The 22351-nt window shown below is 39.5% G+C and overlaps 1 protein-coding gene across 3 annotated transcripts in view; it reads right to left on the reverse strand.

Annotated features, from left to right (window-relative positions):
- The window catches only part of DNAJC13 (DnaJ heat shock protein family (Hsp40) member C13), a 57220-nt gene extending 42733 nt beyond the window's left edge, over positions 1–14487 (reverse strand). For all 3 annotated transcript variants that reach the window (XR_008236410.1, XM_052795120.1, XM_052795112.1), the window contains exons 1-6: positions 14251–14487; positions 7639–7719; positions 2573–2648; positions 1926–2075; positions 1537–1578; positions 223–423 (exon numbers count right to left, since the gene is read on the reverse strand). Coding sequence is in view for 2 of the 3 variants with exons in the window: in XM_052795120.1 (XP_052651080.1) it covers positions 223–423; positions 1537–1578; positions 1926–2075; positions 2573–2648; positions 7639–7706 (537 nt within the window). In the remaining variant the exon portion in view is untranslated. The remainder of the gene's footprint in view (positions 1–222; positions 424–1536; positions 1579–1925; positions 2076–2572; positions 2649–7638; positions 7720–14250) is intronic.
- Between the last annotated feature and the right edge of the window lie 7864 nt (positions 14488–22351).

Here is a 22351-nt window from a genome sequence, read left to right on the forward strand (position 1 = left end):
TTAAACATAAGCAAAAAAACCCCCAAACATTGTTCTCAAGTGTTTAAACTAACTTCCTGTGGAAAAAAGGTTTTAAAATCTGTCCACAAGCCTTGAGGCTCTACAGCTGGGTCCCAAAGATGCACATACTTGTATGCTCAAATTATGTTGAAGCTTCATTGTTAAATATGCAGCTATAAACATCCCAAGCACCATACCAAGATGTTTTGTTTTAGTACTCACCAATCTACTAAATCCTCCATAGAGGATACAGAAGCCTCCCTGATAGCCAGCAATATCGACAAAGCCTTCAATGTTTCTGTAGTCATAGGAGCAGAGGACTTTATTTGTTGCAGGATCAATTTGGTCAATACCTCCAGGAGTCACTTCCAGAATCACAGGTTTCCTTGTATCACTCCAGTGATGTTTATAGCAGTTATACCTCTGCAGAGAAAGCTACTATTAGACATCTACACACACACTACTCCTTTACTACACAGCAATACTTTTCCAAATCTAGTAAGCAGCATGGGTGTAAAGTTCAAAAAAATTATATCATTTCCCCTAACGCTCTTATTTAAGAACACTATGAATCAAAGGAAAGTAGCTGTCAACTCACAAGGAAGTTGCAGCTTAAACAACACATTTTGAAGAGAACAACAATCCCAAAACAGCCACTCCAAAAGGGAGTTTCTCTTGCTGCAGAAGGTGGTCTACTCACAAACTATGTACACTGTGGTTAGACAAGGAAACAGCTATTGCACCAGATGCTGTTATTCAGCTAATCAAGACTAAATTAAGGTAAACTTATCACCATCGTGCAAATTTTTCATCTCCTGGAGTCATATTCCATTACGAATACAGGCTTATTGAAACCAGCAAAAGTTAGAGGTCTGTTCTAAACTACAGTAAGACAAAAGGGGCCCCCATATTCCAGCAGTGTTACTACACTCATCACTGAAAATTTATTCTATGCAATGCTTTAAGTTACTTTTAAGTGCTATCTTCTGTGACCAGAAGACATAAAACCAAATATAAAGTCCAGGTCTGTATACTGCCTTGCTTATTACTATACTAGCAAGTTCATTAAATGGCAATCTTGTCTTTAATCTGACCTACAGAAATCCTCCTAGGAAACAATATTCCCACATCAAACGTTCATGATGTTATGCAGAAAACTATTCAGAGTTAGAAAGTGCTGGAAGTGGTAAACATTTGAATAATGAATCAAAGCTTATGTTTTTCTCCTTCCTTCTCTCCAGATAAGAGCTCCACATGGCAAAGCTCTTTACTTCAGCAGTAACATTCAAAGTCTTTAAGTGTACCTCCATAAGGCTCAAGCCAAGTGAAGAGAACTCAAGCCTTCTACTGTTGAAAAGGTTCCCATTGCTTTTGAACAAACTCTTAATTTTCTCCTCTCAAAGCAAGACTTCAGATCCAAATTTACAAAAGCTATTTTAGGTAGTGCATATAACACAAGCATAACACAAAGTAGAAGTTTAAGTCTTTAGACCATTTCATTAAACTGCATATGATCCAGACAAGCCAGACACTCACCCGTCCTGTGATTTTTCCTTCTGAGAAGTCTGTCCTGAATCTCTGTTTTTAAAAAAGTTAACCATGAATGAATGTAAATGATAGCCAATCTATCCAGAAAGTCTACGTTTAAGATGACCCTGTTTTACGGGACTCAAACTAAGCCTCCTTTAAGGCTCACCATTCCACTGCAGTTTAATATATTCAGTATTCATAGCTTTACTTGCTATTTAAGAATCATGCACTAGTTGCTACAACTGACACTAGACCAAGTTCATTAACATAACAGCTCAAAAGACAACTTGCTTTCCTACTTTTTATGTAAGGAAAGAAAGCATAGTAAACTACAACAAATGGTAATGATAACCAAGTACTTCCTGCTTGCTTGAAGAAAAAAAAATAAATCTTACCAGTGCCTCTGTAAGGAGTTCAGTTCTGTGCTCTGTGGAAAACTTAAGAGTTTCAGACTTTTTTCCACTGCCTTTGCGAAAAGTGAGACTAAATTCTGTTCCTTGTCCTTTTCCAACAGGAGAAATACTACAGATATCTCCATAAGGCCACTAGACAATTGAAAGTAATTAGGTTATACTGTTAGTAACTTTAAAGCTACATCTCCTCCACTCAAAAAACCTTAGCACCTATAATAAGTGAATTGCTGTAACAAGACAGTAACTAGCATGCTCCATGAAAGCTTTAGCTTGAGCTTCCTATTTGATATTCTGCAAAGTAAGTGTCCTGACTCCCTTCAGGCACACAGCCTTACAGTGATCAAACTTATCCCAGTTCATTCAGAACAGCACACCCAAAAGCAAACTACTACTTATTGGCCAATAAAGACAAATTGCCTAAAAGTACAGAAACCACTGGATATTTGTAGACTTAGTGAAGGCAACACCAGTTTTCTGTTACGTGTGCTTTTGTAGCAGCTGCCATATCCTTCTGGTTTTGCTGAGATCTTGTCAGACTAGATAGTTTCTGAAGATTGAATGCTACTCCAGACGGCATCACTGTGGATGGTGAACCCAAGTCAGAAATCAACTTCAAAAATAATAGTTACCTGATTTGTAACTTCTAGCGTATTGGGATTGTATGTGGTGATGGCATGGGTTCCAACTGAAAAGACTCGCTTATACCTAGAATACACAAGTGTTAGTTTCTCCAGAAGTCACAGAAAAACCCTTTTGAACTGCAAAAATTATGTTAAGAAGCTATATACAAGACATTGTTAGGAAATAAATATGGAATTTTCTTTGCTGTTAGTTTGCAGTTTACCCTTATAATATGTTAAGCTCCTCTGTTCTACGTATCCATAAAGGGGACATACAAGTTAAGTACTACTAAATATATTTCCTTATGCATATCTTTTCCTAAGTTACTGGCTAAGTCAGGACCAAAGACTCTTGGAACTTGCACTGGAAGGTACTACCAGACAAGAAAAAATTCTAAAAGAACTGAAAAACACAGATAGGAAAAAAGATATTCCTGCAATACTCTAAAGCATCTGTCTGAAGCTCGCTCAGACAACAGTTGTAACATGAAATAACCCAATTTACACACCTGGTCATGACACTGTAACAAGTTAAAGTGTTACTACGGCCAAGCCTAAGTTTCTTCACCATGAGGAAAACTAAAACTAAGACTTACTAAGCTCAGAAAGACTCAGATCGCTGAAGCTGTAGTTCAATATGCAGCTAGTCATTGTATATCAATCTCACAGATATGTTAACTGCCATAGTGCTTAAAGAACAGCTGTAGCAAGGTAGTTTGCATTTCAGGCATATCAGAAACAAGCAGCAGTGAGCTAAAGCTAAAAAAATTTAGATGCATCAAGTGCAAAATGCAAGCCTTACCATGGTTTCATTTCCTAGACAATCTTCACAGCATACCCTGAACCAACTCTTTATATAGAGACTATTTACATGTTTCTGAATTGGAAAGTTTTGCAACTGTCCCGGTTTCAGCTGGGATAGAGTTAATTGTCTTCCTAGTAGCTGGTACAGCACTATGTTTTGGGTTCAGTATGAGAAGAATGTTGATAACACACTGATGTTTTCAGTTGTTGCTAAGTAGTGTTTAGACTAAGTCAAGGATTTTTCAGCTTCTCATGCCCAGCCAGCAAGAAGGCTGGAGGGGCACAAGAAGTTGGGAAGGGACACAGCCAGGACAGCTGGCCCAAACTGGCCAAAGGGGTATTCCATAGCATGTGACTTCACGTCTAGTATATAAACTGGGGGGAGTTGGCCTGCAGGGGTGCAGATCGCTGCTCGGAAAATAACTGGGCATCAGTCAACGAGTGGTGAGCAAATGCAATGTGCATCTCTTGTTCTGTATATTCCAATCCTGTGAATCCTGTTATTGTCATTTTATTGTTATTATTACCATTATTAGTTTCTTCCTTTCTGTTCTATTAAGCTGTTCTTATCTCAACCCACGATTTTTACCTTCCCCCCCCAATTTTCTCCCCCATCCCACTGGGTAGAGGGGAGTGAGTGAGCAGCTGCATGGTACTTAGTTACCGGCTGGGGTTAAACCACAACAGCAACATAACTAACCAGAGTTTGAAACAGTAGATTACTGCTACTGGTACAAACTTCTTGTTCTAGGGTACTTCTGTCAAGAAGCAGTCCTGCCCAGAAAGTCAAGCCAAACCTGAACCAGAGCAAGTTCTAGTAAGTATTCTCTGACCAAAGAAACAGGATCTGAACACACTTGCCTTTCTTGAACTTGAACCAAATAAAAATACTTTGGCTAGTTGTACATATTAAAACCGATTCAGCATAGCAATTTAAGTTTCAGTTCTGGGTAAACTGTGGGTTTGCTAGGGAAACAGCAGGACAGGATCAACCAGATGGCTAACTAATCTGGATCCATGCCACACAAGACACTGTATCAAGCAGATCGTTTCTCCCCTCTCTCTCTGCATTCTTGTGTTGCAATCCCTTCTTCTCTCTCACTTGCCAGGTCTGCAGCACAAGCCATCATTTCTGTGTAAGGTCAAACTTTGCACAGGCTTCAGATACATTCAGAGCTGCTCCCTCATGTTATTTGACCTATCCTCCCTTCTTTCATAATAGCAAGGTCAATAGTATCTGTCTGACACAGTCAATCTCACAAACTTCAATGCCTACCATTTTCCATTATTCAGACTTGTGCAAGTTCAAGCCATTACTGGCCCAGAGAAGTTTATCTCGGAATTAAAGCAAGTGCTTATTTTCTTCAAATCTTATAAAAATCTGTAATAGCGAAGTGACCTGCCACCTTAAAGATGTTTAAACTATTTAAAAAACCTATTTGTTTTTCCACATATTTGAATTTTCCTTATTGAAGGAAAATTGCAGGTCAAGAGAAGTCATAGTAATGAAGGGGAACATTTGAAGTTACTCTAGTTGCTAATAATTCCACTATATTCAGTCTGTCAAAGAATGCTCCAGTTCTTAGACCATAAGAAAATCCTTTGAACAAACCAACTGTTCCCTCTTCTCTTGTTGCACAATTTAGGTAGGTATTCTGCCTTTATATGCTTGTTTATGCTGTTCTAAAGAAATTTATTACTTAAGGTTTTGTTTACTCACTTAACATACTAAACAGCTTCACACTGCTTTGCATCAGAATAAGGATCTGCAATGATCACACATAATTGAAGACCAGCTTCCAAACATTATAGCCCCTTCCTTTTCTACCCTCACACTGAAGCCAGCATTACAAGACCTAGGAAGCATATTTATTATCCAGCATTCTTAATATGTGATGCGACAAGGAACACAAGACAGAACAGCAGATTTGCCAAGTTACCATTTCCTTCATCTCCTCTCTCCAGGCAAATTCAGGAGACTCAAGTCTTGTTGCACAAACAGAGGAGACTCAGAAGTCAGTTCTTACACATGGCCTAAACATACTCTTGTCCAGAACTTCACCTTTAAATATGTAGAAAGGTATTTATACCTCGAGGCCTTGAAGACTTTAGCATTAATTATCTCTCAAACTACTCTGCAGTACAGTCTAATGCCAGGCTGTTTTGAGAAGAATTTGAAGCAAGTATCCTCTTCCCAGTTAAAAGGCTATTGCCTACTCACTAGTTTCTTTGAAGCACTGCAGAAGTCAGAAGTTATAATTTTTTTTTTTTTTAATCAGGATGAACCTGGTAGAATAATTCTATACCACCACACTCAAGTGTTCATTAATTTTACAGAACTACTGATAGATACCGGAGCATCATCATCTATACTACTAGAAAAATACTTTAACTGCCATGCACACAGCCCATATTCAGCAAAGTGACAAATCATATGAAGAGTCAAAGTGATTCAGGCTCATTTAGCACTAGATACTAAGTTACTGTTTCTGGGTTCTTTTTTTTTTTATGGATAACAATTAGTTATCCATAGATTACATTGAGAATGTGTAACCATGAACTGAGTGGACTTAAGTATTCAAATATAAGCTTACTAAAAGCCATATAAGCTTCTGCTGCAACACAAGAGGCCAACTACTCACTTTCCCTTTCACTATGTGAAAAGTGTGATTGAGATATTAAACTAAGCCTCTGTTTCAGACTTTAGACTTAGTTTGAAGTTCTACAAGACTTCATAGTTTATCAGAATGCTACCATCAAAGTTTGATATAATACTACTCTAACTTCAACAGACTGCATCAGGTAGGAACAGGCTCTTTAATGAAAGGCATTGGGCAAGAGAAACAATTCGAGTTCTATGTATTTAATTTTCACCAAGTGGCTCAGATCACATGCACACTAAATTTGCACATATGCCACAGGAACTTCAGAGGAAGACACCAGTTATTTTCTGTTGGGGAACAGAAAGATTAAGAGGGACAAACTGCTCTAATGTTCTACCCCAACATAGTATCTTATTATTACTAAAGAAAACAGTTTATTCACCCACGCCCACACAAATCCAAATGCATGGATCTTAACTCAGGTAAGACTCAGTTTACACAAGTATTGGATAAAATTCTAATGAGGTAGAACTAAATATTAAACCATTTATTTCAAGTCAATCAAGAATCTGTCTTGGTTAGAGGAAAGATTTTGCTCTCAGACAGCTGCTCAGCCTAGTCTGGACTCTAAACTACCCAGGGCTTCAAATTTGCTGACAAAAAGGCAGGGAGCCCTTTGATTAGACACTGAAGCAATCTCATGGTTCTTCAAAGCACAACTGGGAAAGATCTGTGGCTGCCACTCCTTGCAATCCCATCCTCCTTTCCTTCCCAGCATTCCCAATCTTTGATAGGCAGAATTCATGAAGTATCTATCAGCAGACAGCTAAAAAAAAAGCTAGTTTCAACTTACTGGTCAAACACCAGATTCAGACATCACCTCTTAGTATAATCATTAGAATAAAGCAGTACTCATGCTCCTGAGGTACGGACAACATACCCTCTTTGTTCTGTTGATGTTTAGGTAGCAAGGAAAAATCCCAGTTGCACGGCACCACTATGCACGTGAGAAGGAACGATGGGTAAGGATACCAAAGAAGGTCCTATGAAGCTTTAAAGAGTATGCATAACAGCTGATTTCCAATAAAACTATCCATTAAATTATCATAACTGTTATCTGTTATAGTGTTTGAAGTTCCCTAGCTTTTGCAGACAGAAGCATCACTGAAAATTAATTTTTAGATCCAAGACCCCCATGAGGGATGAAGTTTATTTCTAGTAACAGAAGTCTTATATCTAAGTCTTAGAAATAATCTCAGTTAGTAGTTTAACAGATAATCTATTACACAACATGTTAAGTATATGTGTGGACTAGTGACCCTCATCTATTAAAGTACATAAGACACTACTCCTCCAAGAACCTGTTCCAAGAAGCATTTCCACTTTAAAATTAGTGCTTTATACAGTAAGTCCAGGAGACTCAGAAGCTAAGTCAGGTGGTCCATTTCAGAGCTACAGTGAAGTGTGGGAACATGTGCAGAGGAAGGCTAAAACACAATGTTTAAAATCCAAATTAATTCCAGTGAAAATACATTCAGTTCAGAGACTGAGCAGCAGGAACCTTTAGTTCAATTTTCATCCATCAATACAGGAACTATGCAGTTAAATCCAATAATGGAGAGATGTCACACCAAACATTAAAAAAAAAATCAAACTTAAACTACTTACTTTCCCCTCCACGAATGTTTTGTTGTGTAGAAACAAGCAAGATCTCTGTTTTCTCTAATTATATTCATTCTGTGCCAAGACCTGAAAACAAAAGAGACATCCTGTTAGTACTCATGATTTTCATTTAAAACCAAAGTTCACTAATCATCAATACACTTCAAGACAAAAAGACTTTGTTTTTAAACACTCAAGTCAGTGCTTTGTCAATTCCACATAAAAAAATATTAGGAATACTTATGTTTATCAGACAATCCATGGACTAAGTTGCACATGGAGTTGAACATGAATTATTAGTTTCCCCACTGATTTTGTTACACTAGTTACTCTTTAACAGTACACAGTTACAATAATTTATGCCCCATTATTTGCCATATTACTGCAATCACGCTACTTTTGCTGCATCTTTGCACATTCAGATTCAAGCGTATTTTATGTCATCTCCAGAACGCTTAACTCTTGCAAATTGTGTAATATCAAAATGATTTGAGTACCCTGCGTATGTAACTCCAGCTAAGCCAGATTCCTATTGCAATTTTTAACCAAACAGCTAGGAGGTATCTGGATAGATAGAACAGCTTACTTCCCAGTCTGAAACAGAATTTGAAGTTGAGAAACTTACTTATTAGGTAAGCATTGTGATTAAATAGCTGACCAAGTACACTTTCTATGCTGTAAAAGCTTAAGCCATCCCACCACTAACATCCTAACATGCTTATTTCACACATGAATACCTATTCCCTAAACACATGCAGGAATTTAGTGAAACTTGCCCACAACTGCTTGACCAGATCATTGCTTTAGGAGCTGCTAAGTTCTAAGGAATGCTTCTTAACACTAAACACTATCTTCCACGACTGAAACAGATGCATGTGGAGTACTTGGAAAACTAACTTCCCTTTTACTTCACTTTGCTGTTACTACATATACAAGGCACTTAAGTGGACGTATCCTGATTAAGTTGCAAGAGTGAAGTTGTCACTCAGTTTACTGCTACAGCATTAGTTTTATTTTCAAACGTGTCAAAACAGGCTTCCTTGCTCTTGATTACAGACTGGGACTACTCTCAGGTTCACACCATTAACATGGTGGCATCCCCCAAACATCACACACTTAAGAAGCTAGTCTGCAAGAACTCATATTCATAGCTTGCCTGAAGCAACACTAAAGTAATCCAACCCCAGTCAGTACCCCACTAAAAGTCAGACTACAACCCCAGTTATCTTTCTGCATTCAGCTAGCTCTACTTGATTTGGCAAAGGAAGATTTCTCATTTTGAGATGGATGACCTGTAACATTAGCTCACTGCTAATTTCTACCCTCTACAACTTCAGGCTATTTTCTTTCACAGCAAAGACTGTAGCAGTTATGTAGTCATGAACATCAAGAATGGATAGCCTGACTGAAACGAACTTGAGAATTCCTTCCCTCAGGTGAAAAACCAGCACAATCATCACTACCTACAAAAGAGAACTTGTGGTACTGCCTCTGGAAAAAGAGAAAAGCAGTATTTACATATTTCAGTGACTCAATCTTTGAGGCAAATTTTCAGAGTTAATACCTCATTGACATGTGGCAAGTTAAATTCTCTAAATCCAGTTTTTGGAAACAAAGTTTAATGAGGGGTAAGATATTCAACAGCATTATTCCTCAAGTTCTCCATTTTGCCTGTTTTAAGAACTATGTTGTAGTATTATTATTGCCATGGATAAGCATCACCACAGTGCACTCTGTCCAAACTACACAGATCTTACTGTATAGTAGCACGCTTTAGAGGTGATAATTTTGTGTTTTAAAGTTATCTTTCAGAACAAACTGCCAGATACTCAATCTTCATACCTCCCTTTTTAAGCTGTTTTCTTGACATTGACTAATGTATAAGTAAAAATAAAATAAAAGGCTTATAACAAGACTAGCTCCATTAAGTATGGGATTATAAGATCTATTTATCTGTAATTCCAGTTTTGCCAATACCAGAGTTCTCTGACCAGCTCTATTAAGTCTCCCAGACCTGAACACCACCTGCTCTAGAGTATTTAAAGCAAAATGTTCTCACCCTTGCAAACATCTAGCCTTAATACTGAACTGAGAAACACTCATTTATGAACTACCAGCACCTTCCATTAATTTTAACACCAGCATCTAACTAGATTCAGGATACTGATACATGAAGCATTGTACATGCAATGGAAGCAACAAATTCACTAGACTGCTTTTTTGTTTAGATTAAAACTATTAAAATCATTAAGCTTTGATGCTTTACTCACTGTGCTTCTGGACAGTGATTGTAACTATGTCTCCCACTGAGAAGACTAGCACAGAGGCAATATATGCCAAAATCTAGTAACAATTAATTCTTGTACACATTTTCCAGCAGTTTAACAGAGAACAAGGCTAACAATAGCCTAGTGTTCTGAGCTGTTATGCTGAAGTCCAGCAATCATTTTTCAGTTGTCTTTGGTTCCACAGTAACAGCAAGATGAAAAAAATAGTTCATGCCAAAGACAAAAACATTTTAGAAGAAACCAAGAAGTTATCCTCCTTCACTCATTCTGGCAGAACCAGTGTGGCATCACTCTTTACTACACTATCTACAGAGTGATATATTGTAATTTTAGTACCCGAGATAATAAAACCTGATGTGCTCTGCAAAGTCAATCGTTATACTATTAATCAAGTTTAGCCATATTGCCAGTATAAGCTACAGCAGCCTGCTTAGTCATACCATATTAATTTCCCAAAATAAAAGAACATTCTTGCCACCTTTACCCCTTCTTCCTGTATTCAAGAGACTTTAAGAAGTCAACCGACTTGACACAAAAATTGAGTTAAATTATTTCACTCAAAAGCATCCAGGACAATAAGGCCCCAATTTTGATGTCCTGGAGTACCGGATAATAGAAAATCACAACTTCAAAGGTTATTTTGAACATTTTGCAGCACAGCCATTGGATATCCCATACTCACAGCTCTCAAAGGTTTAATACTAGAGAAACGCCTAGTTCAGTTGTTCTATTTCCACTGGAGCAGAGGCAACATGTAGTTTGAAAGTAGCAGTTTACAAATATGTTCCATCTGGTTGAGAGAGAGAACATGCTGAATGCAAAGTATAGTCAAATAATCTGAGGTTCCTGCAGGCAAAACATTGTCTATGACTTGCAACTTCTTTTGGGAACCTAACTAAAGCACTCCCCCAATACCTGAATACTTTTATTAGCTTTTTCACAAGACACAAGTTCAGCAATACTTTCCTATGTGGTTCTTGTAGTACTGTAAATAGCAGTGAAACAACTTTTGGGGGAAAGAGCTGAAGCCACATTTTTGTGTGCTGCATGTACCAGAAATAGCAACCCCTAAAATTAAAGGGCCTAAACTGCTGCCAGGACTCCCTCTGCCTCAGAGTTTAAACTAAGTGAATAGGTGTATTACGCAAGCTGTGTTCAACTTGCATACACTTTCCACATTTCCAGGATTTCACATTCTTCAGACAAAGTTACCATCTGGGAAAACAGAATCTATTTCAGGAAACAGAGACAAGTCAGTCTCAAACTAACACTGATAGAGTTAGAAACAAAGCTGTGACCTTGCAGGCATCAAAGCAATACACATAGCTGTAAGTATACATAAGCACTCCTCAGTTTAAAGTCAGGAGTTTGGACATGGGTTCAAAGTTTAGCACAGAATTCAGAATGACTTTTTTCCTGATAATATTATTCCTCTATTACAAAGCTTCCATATCTTTCTTAAGTGAAAGTTTAACCTATGCTAAGGCAGTACTTCAAGCCCCACACAAGTTTATTATTCTATTCTATTGGGGGGAAGAAGAAGAGGAATACTGATAAGAAACTGAGATTTCTTGCGGGGGGGAGAAGAATAGAAATGCTGATAAACAGAGATTTCTTTTTAAAAATTTATTCCAGCAAGGCTAAAATACAAGACAAAGTTCCTGGAAAGTCTATACTATGCAGGGACATCAAGCTCAAGTGTGACTTTCCTGAGAGAGATAAGACATACCAAGAGGATAAAAACAGGGACCAACTGGAAAGAAGTGAGAGCAAAGCACTGAAAAAAACCAAGGTTCTGTTAATCTGTGGTGCTACACACCTACCTTTTAGCTTAAAGGTTTGGAGCATGATTTCCAGTCATCTACTCACCTGTAGCTTTAAAGGCATTATTTAAGGAAATGAGTTTTTCTGCATTGAAATGTTTTAGATGTCTAGATTTCATCTGCCTTTCACTGCTGTGTGCACTACATGACATTTTTGCCTTCAAACAGATTCTTTTTAACAAACACTAAACATTTTTGCCTTCCCTAAACAGAACTCCACTCTTGAAGTACTACAGCCTAATTAGCTGTGGAAACTGAGATTTCTTAATCTGTTGTGCAGCCCTTTTTGTAAGAGGAGAAAGAGGCGAGACCAACCAGATCCTTAAAAGAGGATTAGTGTAACCTGCCTCAGTGATAGCAGCATTGCCACCTTCCATAGTCCAGGACGCAAACACACTGCAAATTTCAACTTTACTACTACCAGAAATGCTGGTGATGACATTAGTATCCTTCTCTAGCTGACTGCTCCCATTCCCTCACCGAGGACCAGTGCTGAGGATAACCAGAATCTTCCACACTTGGTTTTTTTTCTTTTCCATCTACATTAGCATTATGCTGTATCAATGAACAATCTGATTCACCACCTAGACAGATGAGTATCAGAACAAAAGGATTTACTGAAACACAGATCTGGCCCTTAAGAAAACCAATCCCCAGCAAACCACTTTAAATCTGGAAATACACAGTGATTCAGTCCCTCAGGACATATACATGTTTGGAAACTATGAAAAATACCACATGACACCCAGAGGAATGAGCAATACATATGAAATAAATCTTTAGAAATTTATTCCAGCAAGACTAAAATACAAGGTAAAAGTGCCTGGAAAGTCTATACTACACAGGGACAGATACTCAGCTCCGAATCTCCAAACACTTAGAAATTTGTTGCAAGTGGAAAAAAAAAAATGTCAGTAATAATAGAAAGGAAGCAGTAATTTCTGGTTAAGTGTTCTGGCACCTGTCTGCCTATAGCAGGCAGGAATTAGACCAAGATGCATATCTATAAACTGAAGCAGGCTAGAGCCAAGCATAGTTTTTACAACTATAATACTGGTCCTGTTATTTTGAACTAAGCCATGGCAGACTGTTTGAAGTGCATCTTCCCAGCTCAATTCAAAGATGAAACTTGAGTCACTAGAAGTCCCTTTGACGGCCTTCCTCCTTTTCTATGTATCTCACTACATACAAGTAGCCTATGTCAACAATCTTCTAATTATCAAGAAAAGGCTTCAACTTCAAAGAACTTCACCAAGGAATATTTTCTTAAATACAGCATTATTTAATCAGTGTTAAGTAACAGGAAACAAAGCAGCTATCATCTACTCAACTTCATCTTCTCAGACTCACTGCCATAGATCTTATTTGTGAAAAAGCACAAGAGAAAAAGGGAAAATACATTTCAGATTATATTAACTTCAAAAGCAGCCACAGAACAGAGGATACGTGCATTAATAGGAAGACTCCAAATAAACTTATACACCTCTGTTTCCCTCCAAGCAGCATGCTCGGCTTGAGAGCACTAAGCTGAAAACAGAAACACCATCACCACCCCAAAACTGAAACACTAAGGTATTTTTACAGCCCAGAGCTTGGCCCTCAGTAGAGACACAGCTATGAAGGTGCAAGCTCCACACCACCTGAGAGGAAAATCTACCCCACAGACTGTTGGCAGCTCACTGCAGACAGAAAACCATTTAGTATGTCTACCTGATTTGATTTTCAGAAAACAAAAAGCAAGTGAAAAGCATCCATGGGAGAAATTCAAAAACTCTTGGGAAAATAAGCACATTAAGGGTAGATTTTCTGAAAGATACATTTAGTTCTGCTCATGCTCTTCAGGCATACTATTACCACTCAAAAAAGAAATAAAATCTCATCTCTGCGAAAGCAAGTCTCCTCCTCATCTCTCCCACTCTTCATAAATTGTTTCCCAAAGGATCTCACGACGGCTATATTTTGATCTGAGGCCAGGAGGAAAGAAATACCGTATCTTTTCTTAATGGACACACTAGTACTCATGTAGGAAAGAGAACAGGCTCTGCCCGGCGGCTACAAAAGCTGCATCAGGTGCAGAGCGCGTTCAGCGCAGCACCAGGCACGCTGAGGCTAGAGCAAAGCCCAGCTCTCCTCAGCCGGGAGGCAGAGGAAGAGAGGGGCTCGGGAGGAGCTGGTAACAACGCGGGTACTGCACCTGGGGATCAGGGCCGCGGGGGACGGCCGCTCACCGCCCCGGGCGCCCCCCGATGCCCGCCCCTCACCCCTCCACGGCGGGGCAAGGCGGGGGGGGGGACGACACGACACGACTTCGCCGGCGGAGACATTAGCCCCAGGGCGGCGGAGCCCGCTGCCTCTGGCCCTGCCCCGCTCCTCACAGCCCCACCGGCCGGGCTCGCCCCCCCACCCCCGGCCACCAGCGGCAGCACCTCGGTGCCCAGCGGCCCCGCTCGGGGCTGTGGAAGGAGGCGGTGGCCGCCGCCTCGCCTTCCCCCGCCGATGGGATTTACCTGGCCGGGGAGCTTGCGCTGCCCGGACCTGCCCCCACCAGCACTGCGCTTCCAGCCGCTGCCGGCGATAAGGGCGAAGGGCCGCTGAGCGGAGCCCTCGCCCCTCACCCTCCACTTAGCCAGGGGGCAGCCGCTACACCGCTCCAACTCCCTCAGAGCCAGGCGCTGGAGGCCGCCATCTTAGCTCCAGCAGCAAGACCGCCCTCTCGACGCAGCCGCCGTCAAGCCCGGGGCAATCACGGGACGCGGTCAGCTGATATACCCCTCCCCTCCCGCGGCCGCGCGGGCCCGGCGCGCGGAGCCGCCCCGCCCTCTTCCTTCCCGCCCCTCACCCCCTCCCTTCCCCTCCCCTGCCGGGAACCCGACGGGACGGGGGACGGGGGACGGGGGTAGGGTGGCTCCGCGCGCATGCGCGGGGGCGCCATGTCCCGTCCCGTCCCGTCCCCCCCCGCCCCCGCCCCCGCTCCCTTCCCCGTCGTCCCCCCCCGCTCCCTTCCCCGTCACCTCAGGCCTTGGGGGGGCGGGCTCGAGCCGGGCTCGAGCGCGGCGGGCTCAGGCGAGGCGAGGCGGTCGCCCAGGGCCGTGAGCGGCTCTGCTCGTCTTTTGCTCTCTGTTGTCTTTTAACGGAGTTTAGTCTGGTTGGTCCAGACTCGATTGGTAGTGTCCGAAGTGCCCGGCTCCTGCAGTCTCGCCATTGTGTCACTTTGGGGGTATGGGCAGCGGCAGCACTGCCAGTTTTTCGTGCCTTCGGCGTCCCGGTGGTGCATTTTTGAGGCCTGGTACTGGTTTCATGCTCATCAGGGAAGTATGTAGCAAATGAGAGAGATGCTTTAATTATATACAAAACGTTACAAACCTGTAGTCTCCTGTTTTGAGAACGTTCGTCATCAAGCCGTGAAAGGCACATTGAACAATCAAAAAGTACACTTTTTAATTATGCGTATTATTTGTGTGATGGTAAAACTGATGTTAAATCCCATGTTAATGTTGCTGAACCACAGACTTAACGTGGTTGGCTAACCACCCTCGAAAGTTGTTACAGTACTCTTAAGCTCTCCGTTGACTTCCCATATTCTATACCAGACATAAGATTTCCCAAAGATGTCGTGAACTACAGCAGCATTATAACAGCTTGCTGTGATCTCCTTAAAATGCCTAAAGACTGACGTAAATATTTTGAAATATGACTCATATTAGAAATGAGAGCTTACCATGCCTTTCCTTTAAAATAGTGTCCTTAAAGTCTGCAAATGAAGAGAGAATTGAGGAACAAACTATAACTGGAACTAATTATCTTGGAGAAAAAATTAAATCACAGGCATTGTATTGCTATTTTTTAATATCCTCTTCATTGTCATGTAAACCTTCATGTCTTATATTTTACATAAGATATTTAAATACTAATAAGTCATTCTTTTGATAAATCTAGTCCTCTGAATCTGGGGCACCATGGTAAAATAGCACTAATGGGAAAATAACATTACTTTGGGGAAGCTGATAAATTACTTTTGGTCACAGAACTTTGAGGGGGAAAAAAAGATTTAATATTAATATATTAAGAATTGCAGAAAGCTAATTTCAGAGGGAGGTGATATGATTCAGAAGAGTTTCTTTGGCTGAGTGCATGGAAGAGTTTTTGGAGGGGTTTGGATTTTTTTCCATTCTTGTTGATCAGTTGGTTTGGAGGATTTTTTCGTTCAGGAGGTTTATATTCTGTCTTAGTACTTTTTTTGTGTTGTTAATATAGGTAGGTGAAACACAGAAAGTAAAGCAACAGCTTGTTAGATGTTTATTACTTGAGACCAAAGAATGACATTTGCATAATGAAATTGGTATAACAAACTAGGAATCAATATTTTCATAGCCAGATTTTTAATCAGACAACATAGATTATATTTCAGCATATTTATTCAGCTCAAGCTAGTCTTTCAGTAATAAACTATGTGTTTACCTGTCTATTTTCCTTTACATACTACCTCTAATTTTGGACATGCTTTCGTGTAAGTAGTGATGTTAACTTTGGTTATAATGCAGAAGAATGATAAAAGGAAAGGAGGATACAGATTAGGAGCGAGAAAATACGAGACAAAGTAGAATAATCATTTTGAAATTACTATTCAGTGAAAAAGCAAACAAGAAGGTGTGTTTAGCACTTCAGACAGGAAGTTATGGAAATAATGTTGTACAACATGTTAAAATACCTTTCAGAAACTAAAGTAGATCAGGATTTCACAGCTGTTTAATTGTAAAGCATGTGTGAAATTATAATTGTGTGCAGACAACAGCATTCTAGTTTTCTTGGTCATTTTTTCTTGTGAGATGATACTACTGGATATTTTTAGAGATAGGGCCTTGTTTTTCTGTTTACCTAAAGGTGTGTGGAAAGCCTGGAATACAAAAATTGTGTTTTTAACACCATTTTCCAATTCTAAAGTTTAAAATTTTGTTTTAAAAAGCTATTAAAAAGAAAGCGAACAAAATCCTCACTCCATTAACGTCAGTGGCGGTTTTATTATTAGCTGTGATATGGGTAGTGTTTCACCCTTAGTTTTCCCAGTCACTTACAGAGTCAGGAGCCATATTAGAGCCAGTCTCATTATTAAAATAAGAATAACAAAGCACGGTTTTGCTGCCTTCCTGAAAGATAAAATGTTACGTTGCTTCAGTCCACTTTGGAGAAGCAAACCCATCTTCATTAGTTCTAGATCCTTCATCTGAAGAAGTACTGCAAATGTCAATCTGACCTTGTCAGTATAAATACTGTCATTTGTAAAAATGTTCAGGCCACCTCCAATCTAGAAAGCAAGGTCTCTCCTTACCATCCAATTATTGAAATCTGGAAGGAATGAAGAGTTCCAGTCCAATACTAAATAATTAACACTCTGCTGGCTATTTCTGTGATCAGCACCTAATCTGAAAGACTGTGGTTTAGGACAGCTGAATTCTTCAAAGCATGCCACAGCACAGATACAGTAGAAAGCCAATGCTAGGATTCTCTGCAGCAACAGTAAATATGATTGTAAATACAACCTATAATAGCAGAGCTCCTATTATTTTTAAAACAGATTGTGGCTTACAGCAATAACAAAGAACAAGTTTCTACCCAGCCTGCACGCAATGAGCAAAGGATAAAGTAACTCCCTTTCCCAGTACGGTCTCTAATGATGGGGCAGAATTTTGTGTCAGCTTTCTGGAAAAAGGAGAGATTCCTCTACCCTTCCTTGTCTTACAAGAAAATAAGTTCCTAGTAGAATTGGGAATAGTTACTTCACCTTCTTACTCTCAACATATTTACAGTGTAGGAGGGTGCAGGACCATCTGCTCTGAGACCAACTACTGTTTTTCTGCCACAAAGTGATGGGGATCTATCCAGTCTTCTTAAAGATTGCATCTAAGTGGTACACCACAGCTTAGTATAAATTTAGGATAATTAAGAGGGAATATGCTTAATAATTGTATTTTTTGGGTCACCAGATAACAATAACAGTAATACTTTGATGCCTAATTGTAGAACTTGACTGATCGAGGATAATGGAAAGATTTTCAAAGGAACAAAAGGGAGGTAAGTGTTCAACTCCCACCTGAAATCAGTAAGGTATGATGCCTTTGAAAACCTCTCTCCTGAATCTTGTCACTTTTACTCCTAATTTGTTGCAGATGCCAAAATACAAGTTACACAGAGGGCCTTCTGGGAATCAGACCCACATTACTGCATCAGTCTTCGTTCTACTCTTTGTTATCCCAAAGGTGCATTAAGACTATGCTGACAATTTGCCAGCAGTTCAAAGCTCACATCAAATTTTTATGTATCTTGACATATTTTGTCTAAAAGTAAATGCAGATAATATTGATAATTTATATTCTCTATGAGGTTAATTAAAAGGTAACTTCTGGATGCTCCCTATTAATAATTCTATATTGTGTGATAGACTCGTTAAATGATAACTTGTTTGTTATATCAGCTAACAGCTTGATAATAACTGCAGCCTAAGCTAATTAGCTTCATGATACTGTTACTGAATTTTGTTGAATTATTAATAAGGAACATCTTCAATGCAGTGATTCATGCTAAACTGTATTCATATTCATACCATTCCTTTTGGCTACAATAAGCCCTTCTTTTCTGTTTGGATAATCCTTTCCTTTTGGCATCGACATATGTGCAGTAAATACCGCCGTATTAACTTTTGATCTCTTTATCCACCCATAGCCCTGTATAACTTGGTCTTTTTGGTGTGTCTTTTGAAGATAATCTACAGATTATCTTTTAACTCTTTTACCTTCCAATGGATAGGTTTCAATATGAGTTGCAATCCAGTCTTAGTAGTTTATGTGGGTAAATCTGACGTAAGTACAGTGAATGTAATAGATTTACTTAATATCTCAGATGTCATTCATAGTACAATGTCTTTTCCTGGACCTTAATAGCAATGGACAATGGTGCAACAACTATTAACAGAATTACATTGTTTAAAAATGTGTAGTTATATTTTTTCAAAGGAAAAATTATAGGAGAAATACATATTGTTTATTGCATGCAAAAGAAAAAAGCAACCCTTTCATAGAGAAAGTCCGTAACTACCTTCTCTTTTGACTGCATTTAGCCAGGTTATGTACATCTGAAAAAACTTCATTCACACATGTTTAGTGGAAACCTTGATGAAATATGACAATGAAAAATTCCAAATACTTAGTTCATCCTGAGGATGCTTCATTTTAGTATTGCAAGCCTGCTTAAGGTAAACTGCTCTTTGAAATATCTGGCTCTTGGGGACTATATTGTGATAGAAGGTACTGAAGATGTCCCAGTCTTTTCATCTTCCCACTGTTGACACACAGCCCATGCAGTGGAATGGCCTGAAACACAGAGGCATTGAAGGAGTAGACTGTAAGAAAGGCAACGGGCCTAGGGAAAGAAGAAGTTGGAGCATAGGAAAGGAAGACCAGAACTGGAGAGCAGGTGCTAGCTGAGACCAATGTGGTAGGAGTGGGGTTTGCATATGGGAATCACAGAATGGATAAAGATCTTGGAACAGCTGAGAGGGGAGAAGGGGAGTGACCAGTTAACTTCAACGGGCTAGACCTGAGAACTGGGAAGATAGGAAGAGCTGTGAGGCTACGATTTTGGAAAATTTGGAAAAAAAATAGACTATGAACAGAAGAAGCACTTATGTAGGGAGAAGAGAACTTTTTCTCAAGAAGACTGGTGCAGACAACTCACAGAAGATGGAAGGTAAAAGGAGAAGAGTAAGGAGAGAAACACCTAGATCTGGCATAGGGAAACACTCTTAATGATAGAAATAGCTGAGAGGAAAGACTGGGAATGGCTAGGGAAGGAGATGGACTGAGCTGACGAATACTGTGAGGTATAGGAGCTGAGTCAACATAGGATGCTAGGAAGATTCAAAAGTAGAACCAGGGAGAGGGAGAAAGGACTTAGCAGAGCAACAGGCTGAAAAAGACAGGCCAAAAGAAGCAGTACCCACAATAGTCTGCTAAAATAGAACCCATGGTTTCTCCAGGATGACTCCAGCTGGGAAACCTAATGCCCAAATGTACTTAACATCCTCTCTAGTGGATGTCAACTTAACTCTGTTGCTAGTTACTGTTAATTCTCTTGTCAGAGATCTATGTTGCAGATCTGGATGTGGTATATGATATAATCCCACATCATAATTATGTAGATTTTCTAAGTAAACCTAGAGAATTATACACCTACACACATAAACAGCTATGCAATACTGACATTGTAAAACCAAAAGACTAAGAGTTAAAAAATTCTAGAAGATTAGGATTGCCTTTGCAAATACTTTCATGCTTATGCACCATTTTTCTTCCATGGGAACTTTGCCTTATTCACTCCACAAGATGAAAGAACTCATTGAATCAACATGTATGTGATACTGTGTTCTGTCCACATTGCTCAGTTTGCTGGCCCAAGATTTATTTAGTATATGCTATATGAACTGTCTTATTCAAGCTCCAGATTTATTAATTTCCATATTGACATTTCTGTGACATTCTTCAGTACACTATCTGAGTGCTCCAGGAACATGAATTAATTTATTTTCACAACATCCTTCTGCTTCTAATATTTGACTGGTTGAAAGTATTTTAATGTTTCTTTTTCTGTATATTCTTGTGTATAATATCTAAGTATCCTAGCACCAGCTTTAACAATCATGTATCTCTTAGCAAAAACACACTCCTCCTGTAAACGAGCAAAACTGCTATTTGATTCTCTCCCTGTCTCTTTTTATGGACAGTAGAACCAAAACAGATGATAGCGTACATTGCAGGCTTATTCAATATATTGATCTATGTGACACCATGTCATGTCATGTTTTACATGCCTTACGTATTTGAGAACGTGCTCCTACCTTATGAAATTCAAACACTTAAGACTTTGAATTGTCAATTTCTTTGACACTTTATTTGTTAAAGGTTGATTCTTGTGGAAAGGGCTAAGTTAAATTTAAATACTAGCTCAGGAACAGGAATGCTACTAATTAAGAAACTGGAGGTTGACAGAGTGGCCAAGATTTATGTTCAGCAATTAAGGTAACAAAAAAGAAAAAACGCCTTCCAGAAAAAGTGACTTTGAACACTGTTCAAAATTTTTCAGAAGCAGAGTGAATTACTGGGACAGTAGGAAAATTCAGTCAGAGGGATTTTTTTGGTATCAGGGAATCACAGTAAGATTCCTCAAATGTATCTGTAGCTGCAGTGCCTTCCAGGTATTTAAATTTGGTCGTCCCAACCAAAAGGACCTCTGAAAACCAAGCAATAAGTTCTCTGCTTAGGCACTGCAGTATTCATCAGCAAGAGTAATTAGGGAGTCACTTACATGTGCTTGATTCTCCACTCCAGCCTATACAGCATATAAAGGAAAAGTAAGTGCTAATCCTCTGATTCCCTAGCCCGGGGTCAAATCCCAGAATTAGAAATAAAGAGTGAGATTGTAATGCTCAATGAAAATAACTGTGAACAAAGCAACAAACAGGAATTATTAACCTCGCCCACAGTCCCTCAGGGAATCAGAAAATTCTTACTATTTTCAGAGAGTAAGAATGTTCTTGAGAATATCCAGCCTTTCCTCCAAGAAAAATTGTTCATGAAGCGCATAGACAAGAACAGAGGAGATTATGATGACATAACTTGCAGGCCAAGCCATTGAAATGGTAGCCTCATGAGAAAGAATGTGAATTGGAAGGATTCTTTCATTTTTCCTTTTTTTAAAAACCCCTCCCATAGTCCAGTAGTATGCTGTTTACCACTTAGAATGACTGGTAGCTGAGAAATGCAAACTAACCATGTATGAATGATACAGCTGCAAGGTGGTTTTGCAACAACAGACATTTTGTGGCCTAATAATGTTTTGCAATTCTAATCCATCTATGAACAGATCACTACCAATAACAGCAGCAGCAATGAAAAGACTTCTGGCTAAAAAATCTAAGTTGTATATGTAGAAGTTGTATTGGGTTTATAACAGTTTAATCTCAAGCATTATCTGTGTACCTGACAGACACCCCCACCCCCACCAATATCTTGATCCCCTATGTGCAGGATCCACAAGCAGAACACATTTTCAAGGTGGATTTTACCAAAACATATTTTAGTTTCATGAAAGTTTGATTCAACAACAGAGCGCAATTGTCTGTTTACAGGCAGTCCACGTCCATTCAGATCTGCTTTGCTGAGCTGTGTTCAACTTCTCAAAGCATTCAACTGTTTCATTATGAGATTTCACCAGACACCCCAGGCTCCAGCACCATGGCACAGAAAATGGGATGCACAACACCTGCTGCTCTCCACATTTTGGCTGCTGCTGCTTAAAAGCTGCCCCTGCTCTCTACAGAAACTCTTTACAAGTATTTCAAAGGTTAGTATAGCTTCACATATATGTGGTTTGTAGCATACACATCTTACCTAGGCTGCTCTCTCCCTCCCTTTGTTTACCATGGAAAATTGAAAATTGACTGTAGTGGCTTTGCTTTCACCTCACTCCAGTCAGAATGCCTAAAAATCATCAGCAATGGTATTTTACTAACCACTTGTAGCCTAACATCCTGGTGTAAATTCCCACCACAAAGGGTGG

The sequence above is a fragment of the Harpia harpyja genome, chromosome 1 (assembly GCF_026419915.1).
Source record: "Harpia harpyja isolate bHarHar1 chromosome 1, bHarHar1 primary haplotype, whole genome shotgun sequence".
In the NCBI taxonomy this organism is placed as follows: Eukaryota; Metazoa; Chordata; class Aves; order Accipitriformes; family Accipitridae; genus Harpia; species Harpia harpyja.